Source organism: Pelophylax lessonae, assembly GCF_965119305.1.
Source record: "Pelophylax lessonae genome assembly, chromosome: 5".
Classification (NCBI taxonomy): Eukaryota; Metazoa; Chordata; class Amphibia; order Anura; family Ranidae; genus Pelophylax; species Pelophylax lessonae.
In genome coordinates, this window is record NC_138772.1 from 152,102,114 (window position 1) to 152,113,530 (window position 11,417).

At 44.7% G+C, this 11,417-nt stretch overlaps 1 protein-coding gene across 1 annotated transcript in view; it reads left to right on the forward strand.

The window, feature by feature from the left end:
• Positions 1-10,088, forward strand: part of NR1D2 (nuclear receptor subfamily 1 group D member 2) — a 64,147-nt gene extending 54,059 nt beyond the window's left edge. The window contains exons 7-8 of the mRNA XM_082259786.1: positions 4,776-4,986; positions 9,433-10,088. Coding sequence (XP_082115912.1) covers positions 4,776-4,986; positions 9,433-9,629 — 408 coding nt within the window. The 3' untranslated portion in view covers positions 9,630-10,088. The remainder of the gene's footprint in view (positions 1-4,775; positions 4,987-9,432) is intronic.
• Positions 10,089-11,417: the final 1,329 nt, after the last annotated feature.

Genomic DNA, 11,417 nt, shown 5'->3' on the forward strand with positions numbered 1-11,417 from the left:
TTACCCTTCGGTCTCGCTTCAGCTCCGCGGGTTTTCACCAAGGTGCTTGCGCCGGTCCTGGCTTTATTGAGAGCCCAGGGTGTCTGTCTTGGGATATCTGGACGATATCTTGCTTCGGTCTGCGACCAGTCAGGGCCTGGTGAACGACCTGTCCACCACGATGCAGACTCTGCAGGAGTTTGGTTGGACGATAAATTTTCCAAAATCAACGTTGTGTCCGACGGTTCGTCTTCCCTACCTGGGGATGATCCTGGACTCTGCTCAAGCGAAGGTCTTCCTGCCGGAAGACAAGCTCCGGACACTTCAGGACGAGGTCAGGTCCCTCAGGGACACTCAGTACTCTTCCCTCCGGACATGTATGAGATGTCTGGGTCTAATGGTCTCGGCTTTCGAGGCGATTCCCTTCGCCCAGTTTCACACGCGGGATCTTCAAGCGGAGATCTTAGCCAAGTGGGACGGGCGTCCACAATCTCTGGATCGGCAGCTTTCGTTGAGCCGCCACACCCGAAGGGGTCTTTTGTGGTGGCTCCAGTCCCCGGCGGTGTCGGGGGGGGCAAGTCCTTTCGTCCCTTTTCGTGGACGGTAATCACCACGGATGCCAGCCTGTCGGGCTGGGGTGGTGTTCTGGGCGTTCTGTCCGCCCAGGGAACTTGGTCGGAGGAGGAATCCTTCCTTCCGATCAACATTCTGGAATTGCGAGCGATAAAACTTTGCCTTCTGCATTGGTCGGAACGGCTTCAGGACCGTCCGGTTCGGGTTCAGACGGACAATGCCACAGCAGTGGCCTACATCAACCATCAAGGGGGCACCAGGAGTGCTCGTGCTGCTCGGGAAGTAAACAGCATTCTGTCATGGGCCGAGACGCACGTCCCGGCCATAACGGCTGTACACATTCCGGGGGTGGAGAACTGGCAGGCGGACTATCTGAGTCGCCTGACCCTGGACCAGGGGGAATGGTCCCTTCACCCGGATGTCTTCCAGATGTTGTGCGCGAAGTGGGGTCTTCCAGATGTGGACCTGTTCGCGTCTCGTTTGAACAACAAGGTGGGAAGGTTCGTGGCAAGGACGCGCGATCCTCGGGCAGTCGCCTCAGACGCGTTAGTGGTGCCCTGGCATCGGTATCGTCTGATGTATGCCTTTCCACAGATTCAGCTGCTGTCCAGGCTGCTTCGCAGATTGGCCTCGGAACCGCACGTGATGATTCTGGTGGCACCGGACTGGCCTCGCCGGTCTTGGTACGCAGACCTGGTAAATCTGGCAGTCGACGCTCCGTGGCGTCTGCCGCTTCGGGACGACCTTCTCTCTCAAGGGCCAATATTCCATCCTGCTTTACAGTCGCTGGCTTTAACGGCCTGGCTGTTGAAAGCCAGGTCCTGAAGGATAGGGGTCTCTCCCCTGAAGTCATTTCCACCTTGATCAAGGCTAGAAAAGCCTCCTCGGGAAAAAATTACTACCGTACTTGGAAGGCGTACTTTGCCTGGTGTGAGTCCAAGGGGTATTCCCCTCGCTCATACTCGGTGTCGAGAGTGTTGGCTTTCCTCCAAACTGGAGTGGACCAGCGTTTGGCGCTGGCCACAATTAAGGGTCAGATTTCTGCGCTGGCTGTTCTTTTTCAGCGCCCAGTGGCGTCTAATTCATTGATTAGCACCTTTTGTTCAGGGGGTGCGACATTTGGCCCCTCCTAGGAGGGAACCTTTGCCTCCATGGGACTTGAACTTGGTTCTGTCCGTGTTACAACAGGCTCCCTTTGAAAAGTTTAGGGAGATCTCGTTGTCTCTGTTGTCCAAAAAGGTTGCCTTTTTGGTGGCGATCACTTCGGCTCGCAGGGTGTCGGAGCTGGCAGCTTTGTCCTGCAGCTCTCCCTACTTGGTGATTCACTTGGATAAGGTGGTCTTGCGACCTAACCCTTCCTTTCTTCCGAAGATGATCTCGGAATTTCACCTGAATGAGGACATTGTCTTGCCTTCGCTTTGCGCGAAGCCTAAGCATCCGAAGGAGGTGGCTTTGCATGCCTTGGATGTTGTTCGGGCGATCAGGGTTTACCTGTCATCGACTAAGTCCTTTCGCAAGTCGGATTCCCTATTCGTCCTTCCAGAGGGACCTCGGAAGGGCATGGCGGCGTCGGCTGCTACCATCGCCAAATGGATCAGACAGACGATTGTGCAAGCCTATGCTTTGAGGGGGAAGGTTCCTCCTTTCCCTGTGAAGGCGCACTCTACCAGATCTCTGAGTACGTCTTGGGCCTATCGTCATCAGGCTTCTGTGGCCCAGGTGTGTAAGGCGGCGACTTGGTCGTCCGTTCACACCTTCTCCAAATTTTACTAAGTGGATGTTCAGGCATCGGCAGATGCTTCCTTTGGCCGTAAAGTTCTTAGTGCGACAGTGCCTTAGGGTCCCTTGTTTGGGCCCTTGGCTGTTGGGGTGTTTTTACCCCTGGGTTACTTGTTCTTCCTGGGTTGTTGCTCCTGTTGAGCACGTTTTTCCTGTTACCAGGTTGGTTCTCTTACTTTGGTAAGGTTCCTTTCTCTGATGTGGGTCCTGCGTTGCTTTAGGCGCGGCTGCGTTTTTTTCCCACCCCTCATGTCTACACTGCTCTGGGACGTCCCCATTATGAAGTGGCGGCGACTGTCGGAGGACGTAAGAGAAAACGGAGTTTTTGTAAAATCTTACCGTAAAATTCCTTTCTCTGAGTCCTCCGACAGTTGCCGCCCCCGCCCCTCTTGGGGTTTGTTTATGTACTCTACTGCTATGCTTCTGAAACTGAGTTGAGAATGCTGGAAGCAGGGAGGTATTGACTGAGGGGACCACCCCCTAGGGTGTGATATGCTAAAAGCTTTGATATTAACAAATCTTGTTGCCTAGCTACTCCTGCGGAGCAAAGGTCAATTACCCCATTAGTGAAGATTATGAAGTGGCGGCGACTGTCGGAGGACTCAGAGAAAGGAATTTTACGGTAAGATTTTACAAAAATTCAGTTTTTCTCACCATCTTGGAGTCCTTCAGGTGTTTTTTAGCAAACTCCATGCGGGCTTTCATGTGTCTTACACTGAGGAGAGGCTTCCGTCGGGCCACTCTGCCATAAAGCCCCGACTGGTGGAGGGCTGCAGTGATGGTTGACTTTCTACAACTTTCTCCCATCTCCTGACTGCATCTCTGAAGCTCAGCCACAGTGATCTTTGGGTTCTTCTTTACCTCTCTCACCAAGGCTCTTCTCCCCCGATAGCTCAGTTTTGCCGGACGGCCAGCTCTAGGAAGGGTTCTGGTCGTCCCAAACGTCTTCCATTTGAGGATTATGGAGGCCACTGTGCTCTTAGGAACCTTAAGTGCAGCAGAAATCTTTTTGTAACCTTGGCCAGATCTGTGCCTTGCCACAATTCTGTCTCTGAGCTCTTCAGGCAGTTCCTTTTGACCTCATGATTCTCATTTGCTCTGACATGCATTGTGATCTGGAAGGTCTTATATAGACAGGTGTGTGGCTTTCCTAATCAAGTCCAATCAGTATAATCAAACACAGCTGGACTCAAATGAAGGTGTAGAACCATCTCAAGGATGATCAGAAGAAATGGAAAGCACCTGAGTTAAATATATGATATATTGAATACTTAGGACCATGTGATATTTCAGCTTTTCTTTTTTAATAAATCTGCAACAATGTTAACAATTCTGTGTTTTTCTGTCAGTATGGGGTGCTATGTGTACATTCATGAGGAAGAAGAATGAACTTAAATGATTTTAGCATATGGCTGCAATATAACAAAGAGTGAAAAATTTAAGGGGGTCTGAATACTTTCCGTACCCACTGTGTGTACATATATATATATATACACACATTTTTACTTGTAGAAATTCTAACCATACGCGCTTCTACCTATAGAACTGCTGGTGGAGTCCCTGGAGAACTCTCTCATATTCAGGCAATGTCTGTCTTTAAATATTTGAGTAATTGTATCTACAGATATGTCATCTTTCTGTCAATCTCACAGCATAGCTGCAACAGTTCAGTTGTAATAGAGAATGAGAATAGAACAAACGTAGAAGAGAAAAAAACGTCAGAATAGAATCTGACAGGGAGAAAATAAAGCAAAAAAATCAAATAATCCCTGAGAGGTAAGGATGCACTATTCTAATACTTCAAGAGGTCTGCAACACCAAGCTACATTTTTTAAAAAAATTTTTATTACAGGTTTCTTTAAAAAGAAAAATCCGACCTGCTTAGCTATTTTGTGTTAGCCGGCTGTAGTTCCAAGTGAAGGTGTTAACAATCCCTGAACTTTTCCGGCGGTCAACACTATGGGGTCTGTTTTATAAAAAAAAAAAAAAAAAATTGTTATGCCTGTGCATTCTCAGGGCTGCACAGATAATTCTTGTATTGTGTTTAATATCTTTATTTCCTGTGATCATCAGCTCCAGCTAGTCGCTAAAATGCCATATTTTACTGAAGTACCTCAATTCAAGAAAATATTGCACTATAGCCACTAGATGGAGCTGACCATCATAGGAAATAAACGTATTAGACACATTACATACAGAAATTATTCATGATGGCTGTGCAAATGCTCAGACATCCGCATATTGAGATTTTTATGAATTATTCTCTCCAGATTGCTGAGGCAGCACCAAAAGGAAAAAGAGACTGATTTTAAGTATTATATTAGATCAAGCACAACAGCATAAGGGAGGAGACGAATCACGTCTGTATTTTTCTGTAACAGTAATTAGAGGCATCTTTCTTATATAATACAACGATGCTACTATTTCGTCTTTTCTTTTGCCAGGTTTTGATGGTTCGGTTTGCATCACTGTTTGATGCGAAGGAGCGTACTGTCACCTTTCGAAGTGGGAAGAAGTACAATGTGGATGAGCTGCGCTCTATGGGAGCTGGCAAGCTGCTGAACTCTGTGTTTGAATTCAGCGAGAAGCTTAAAGCACTGCATCTTAGTGAGGAGGAGATGAGTTTGTTTACAGCAGTTGTGCTCGTCTCTGCAGGTAAGAGAGAGAGGTTATTTCTTATGTCATTCATTGTTTGTGAACAGCAGGACCTTGAACCCCCCACCAATATTTTAGGTTCAAAACTTACAAAAGCCTTATATAGTCATCCTATGTAGCAAATATAGATTCAACCTGGATGAGGTTTCATATCCCAACACACCAGAGGTCAGTATTCTAAAAGTATGTTTCCTAATCATAAATGTAAATTCTTACACGGTGAGGTAAAAATAAATATATTCTACTTGTTTTATGTACCTCCAAGTAACATAAATCTATATACACTGCTCAAAAAATTCAAGGAACACACTTGAATCAGAGTATAGCATCAAGTGAATTAAACTCCTGGGATATTGATCTGGTCAGTTAAGTAGCTTTTGGTGTTAATGAAATGAACAGGTGCACTAGATGGGCAACAATGAGATGACTGCCAAAACAGGAATGATTTTACAGGTGTAAGCCACTGACTTTTTTTTCCCCTGCTCTTCTATTCTAAATGTTTTTCACTAGTTTAGTCTTTGGCTAGGGTCAGTGTCACTACTGGTAGCATGAGGTAATACCTGGACCCAATAGAGTTTGCACAGGCAGTCCAACTCCTCCAGGATGGCACATCAATACGTGCCATTGCCAGAAGATTTGCTTTGTCTCCCAGAGCAGTCTCAAGAGCATGAAGGAGATTCCAGGAGACAGGCTGTTACTCTAGGAGAGCTGGACAGGGCCGTAGAAGGCTGTTAACCCATCAGCAGGACCAGTGTAGAAAAACAATGTCTTCACTGGCAGCAAAAAGGGAAAAAAGATTCAGGAGGAAAAGATATTAAATCATATGACCTCTAAGAAAAAAGGAATGGAAAAGTATAATAGAGCTTCGTCAGAGGTGAAGATAATAAAGTGATAAGCAAGAAAAACTCAAACTGAACCACCCAGTCACATGGTGTCTCATATTTTTAGCCATATTTACATCCAGTCCAATCTATGCAGGGAAAGAAACTGGGGTGTGGACAGGTTATCACATTGCAAGAGGGCCTTACAATGTTTCAGAAAAAAATTGTAAATATACCTGTTCGAGCACACCCCTAGCGCTATAATATGTTATAACGATTTGGCTGGCGTGTAAATGTAGTGAAAAATGTATTTTCATGAACGTGGAAGAGCCAGTGTAGTGCACAGGAAAGTAATAGAATGTTTAATGGTCCGGACCATCAATGATCATGTGAAATTCAAAATCTAACATAAATCAGGATGCAATAGCCCCACTTTTCCTTACCTGAGCCCCATCTCAATCAAGCGATGTGTACGACATGAGCTTCAGCTCTCTGGGTCTGTCTCCCCTCATTGGCTGGGACAGCAGCGGGAGCCATTGGCTCCGACTACTGTCAATCACAGCCAGCGAGCCAATGAGGAGGGAGTGGAAGCCAAGCTGCGCTCTGTGTCTGAATGCTTGGGTGCTCCCATAGCAAGCTGCTTGCTATTGGGGCAGGAGGGAGGGGCCAGGAGCAATGGTGAGGGGCCAAGAACGATGGTGAAGGACCTGAGAAGAGGGGGAATCAGGGCTGCTCAGTGCAGGTATGACATGTTTGCTATTTAAAAAGCAAATTAGCCTTTAATATCACTTTAATTGAACCAGGAGGAGCAGATATTTTTAGGAATCCAAATGAATGCTATAATGGTCCAGTCTTCATTCTCATGTAATATTGCGTGTGCTTTCTTCTGTAGTTGTCACCCTTGGGGAGATTTACTAAAACTGGAGAATGCAAAATCTGGTGCAGCTGTACATAGAAACCAATAGGCTTCCAGTTCTTCTTTTTTTTTGTCAAAGTATAATTGAACAAGCTGAAGTTAGAAGCTGATTGGCATGCACAGTAGGGCTGCAACTAACGATTAATTTGTCTGTCGACTAATCTATCGATTATTTTTACGATTAGTCGACTAATCTAACGATTATTTAAATTTTTTGTTTTTTTGCTTAATTTAGTCTTTTTGATTAGCTAATTAATCCTGTAATTAATACAGACCCCTCAGTAAGCCCCCCTCCCAGTACAGCCCCCCACAGTAAGCCCTCCCACCCAGTACAGACCACTTAGTAAGCCCCCCTCCCAGTACAGACCCCTCAGTAAGCCCTCCCATCTAGTACAGACCACTTACTAAACCCCCCCTCCCAGTACAGACCCCTCAGTAAGCCCTCCCACCCAGTACAGACCACTTAGTAAGCCCCCCTCCCAGTGCAGACCCCTCAGTAAGCCCTCCCACCTAGTACAGTATGTACTGGGTGGGAGGGCTTACTGAGGGGTCTGCACTGGGAGGGGGGGGCTTACTAAGGGGTCTGTACTAGGTGGGAGGGCTTACTGAGGGGTCTGTACTGGAAGGGGGGCTTACTAAGTGGTCTGTACTGTACAGACCACTTAGTAAGCCCCCCTCCCAGTACACTAGTACAGACCCCTCAGTAAGCCCTCCAACCTAGTACAGACCCCTTAGTAAGCCCCCCTCCCAGTGCAGACCCCTCAGTAAGCCCTCCCACCTAGTACAGACTGTACTAGGTGGGAGGGCTTACTGGGGGGTCTGTACTGGAAGGGGGGCTTGCTAAGGGGTCTGTACTAGGTGGGAGGGCTTACTGGGGGGTCTGTACTGGGAGGGGGACTTACTAAGTGGTCTGTACTGTACAGACCACTTAGTAAGCCCCCCTTCCAGTGCAGACCCCCCAGTAAGCCCTCCCACCTAGTACAGGCCATTACAAGCCGGTGTAGCGCCGCAAATGTGACATGTCTAAGTAGCTGGGGGAGGATGCGAATGTGTGTTGTGGCAGTACAGGGGTGCTGGAGACGGTCAGCACTCACCTCTCGTCTCCGACGGAGCCCGGCGGGGGAATTTCACCCGTCGACGCATTTTCCGCACGTCGACGATTTTTTGTAGTCGACGTGTCGTGACAGCCCTAATGCACAGCTGCATCAGATTTTGCACCCTCCAGTTTTAGTAAATCAGCCCCCCAATGTCAGACTGTAAAGCTGGCTATAGACTGTTTGGATTCCATCCAGTTCCTGATCAACAGACCAAATTTCGCTCAGTGGGTTGCCCTGTCAGCTACCTCCTGCTCGAAATCTCTTGAATAAAAAATCTGGAGCTGGGTTGAAAATTGCTGGTCACACTGCATCTGCAACCAATCCAATTCAGACACTGTTTTGGTATATTGGCAGCTGGCAGGGCTGGCTGTAAAAATACAATAGTCATAGCAGGAGATATATCCATCTATGTACATCCCCTTATAGAGGCTCAGCTGTCTCCTGCCTGAGCTCAGGGTTGATTTCTGACACTCTGGGAGGGGGGTGTTACTGGCAATTAACAAAGCCTTTTGTTTTCTTGTATTTCTTACAGCACCTTTTGTTATGTAATGCTGGGTTCACATATGTGCGAATTGGATATGGGTTTCCCTGCATCCAATTCGCATTACATGGGAATGTTACGGGCTCTCAATGGAGGCGGTTCACACAGATCCCGGGCAGCCACGGAGCTGATTGCAAAAAGGTCCTGTGTGTGTTTGGGTCGGGTTCAGGTACGAATTGGACCTGAATTGCACTTGAACTAGTGAACAGACACGCACCAGATCCCAGGCACGAACCCCCGGCTGTACAGGCGTGAACCCTGCATGAAAGTTATAAAACAGAGTTCAGGTTGGATTTAGTATGGAGATCATATGTGGCAAAAGGTCGAAAAGTTCAAGGGGGCTGAATACTTTCGCAAAGGCACTGTAAGACACAATAGGCTCCCCAGTCCCCACCATTGCTTGCAATTTATGGTATGACTAATCTCCTGTTTATTTGGAGCTACTTGTGATGCGATTTGACAGGTCAAATTGCAGCCTTTTGCCAGCAATCGCTCTGTTCATATAGGTGCTGACTTTGCCGTGCCGCACCGATTTGAAAAAGTAGTTTCTGTACTACTTTTTGCAACTTTGGGTGTGACTTGCATAGACATCTGTGCATGAAGCTGCACAGATGTCTTCCAATTCGCACCTTAAGCTGCATAATTTCAAAGCCGCAGTCAGTTGGAACGGGAGCTTAAAGTGGTGTGTGTGGAGTAAAAACTGCAGCATCCAGAAAATGGCAATATCCACTCTCTGTAAGTAAGCCAATACATGTTGTTTGCATGGGTTATTACAACATTTGACAATAATGTTATGCATTACTTCATGTGTGTGAAGCATTTTCTTCCACATATCCTGGATTATAATTTAATTTGGTTTAATTGTTATATTATATAGGATTTATATAGCGCCAACAGTTTACGCAGCGCTTTACAATATGAGGGAAGACAATACAGTTACAAGACAATTCAATACAGGAGGATTTAGAGGGCCCTGCTCGTTAGAGCTTACAATCTAGAATGTTTTCAAATCTGTATAGATTATTTTTAATTCATTTAAAAAGGATCGAGACATTTGTCATCTTTCTACAGATCGCTCTGGTATTGAAAACGTAAACTCTGTTGAAGCTTTGCAAGAGACTCTGATCCGAGCCCTGAGGACTTTAATCATGAAAAACCATCCTAATGAGGCCTCCACTTTTACCAGACTCCTCCTGAAGTTAGCGGACCTGCGTTCTCTAAATACCATGCACTCCGAGGAGCTTCTGGCTTTCAAGATTCACCCATAGGCCTATAAAAACTATTGTGTGTAATGTCTACTGTATGTTGCGTGACAGATGAGGCGTTTTTACTGGTATTTGTGGCACAAGCTAAATATGAGTAGTTGTTTTAATGTGCACCGTTGCTGCCTTCCATTTTGTGGGTTTATCTTATATTCATGAAACTGCAGCCTCAATACTTCAGAAGGAATGATGTAAACAGTTGGATGGCTTCATTGTCATGAATGTTGCCTTAGTCCACAAAATGGAGAGTTGTGTTCAGGGAACTGGTGCAATGCAATCAGGGGTTTACTTAGACATTCAGCTGCCTGAGGAAAAAAAAAATCACAACTATCCTTTCCGTACCTCATTCAAACTACTATATACAGTGATATCAGTTGTGTGCACTTTAGAATTGTTTAGTTTTATTAGGTTTGAAGACCTGCAGATGTAATGAATAACACTAATTGAAAGTTCTGCATAGAAAAAATATTTTTTCATGAATGTTCTTATTTTGGTTGACTGACCCTCCACAAAAAAAAAAAACTGCCTCGGGTTTATAAAAAAAAAAAATCCCTGTACTGCAGCCAAGTAGCATTTTGCACAAAATCCTCAAGCTCCACATTTCTTTGGTGTGCAGCAAAGTAGTGTTGTTGTTGAGCACAAATCAAATGGCTAGGAGATTTTGTAAGATACAGGGTAGTATAATGGTTTTACATCGGCAAAAAAATTTGGACGTAAAACAAAGCTAACACACAAGGATAAGGATACTTAAAAAAAAAAAAAAAAGTGGCAGTTATCCATCTAAACTGTTATTCACATAAAGTCCATAGAGATTTGAAAATGGCAGTTGCATGACTAAAATAAAGATATAAAGATAGGAGCCCCTAGTCTTTAATACTTATATGAGCTAAAGGAGCCCCTAGTCTTTAATACTTCTATGAACATACGCTTTGATAATGTAGCTATGTAATGCATTCTCCGTATGTGCTATGTAAGTGTGTGTGAATTAGATCTATAGACACTGGTCACTTAGAAGAAGCACGTATCTCATTATCATTTATTAATGCTTTATGGAATCGATATGTGCCTCTGCCAAGATCTGAATTGTTGTCTGTCACACAGATTCTTAGCGTGCGTGTTGAGTGTATTGTGCTCTTTTTGTTTCTGTATTTGTGTATATGATATCATGTTTTACTAACACATTAAGTGTTTAGAGACTGTAAATATTCCTAGTTAGAGCATTACAGAAAATATATATATATCAGCTTCCTCGCAATATTTTAACCTGTGAAGGGAGCTGAAACGGATAGTATAAAAGATTTATAATATGTATAAATACCCAGAGTTACTGGTAAATGTACTAATAATGGATTATATTTTTGAAAAGTATATAAAAAAAAAAAAAACCTTATGCTGCAAACATTTTATTGCATTGAAGCCTCCCACCATTTCTGGCTGGCTCATTTCTAGTCAAACTCAGTGACTTAAATATACTTTAAAACTTTGAAAAAAAAACAACTGTTGGGCAGGTGACAGCTATGGCAAGTCCAGATGAAAAGAACAGCCATTCCCTGTCTTAGTACTACTTTCAGATATGTGCAGAACTTTAACGTTAAAGTTTTCTTTTTTTTTTACAAAAGAACTACATGTATGAAATCTAAAGAAAGAGAAAATGAAGGTGTTTTTCATAGCAATTATTTTGCTGCTTATCTAGTGCAAGCTACAGATAACCATTAAATGATATCTATATCTATTGCAGTTTACCATTTTTTAGATGTGGTGACTACGGTAGTTTTCTTTTTTCAGACTAGGAAT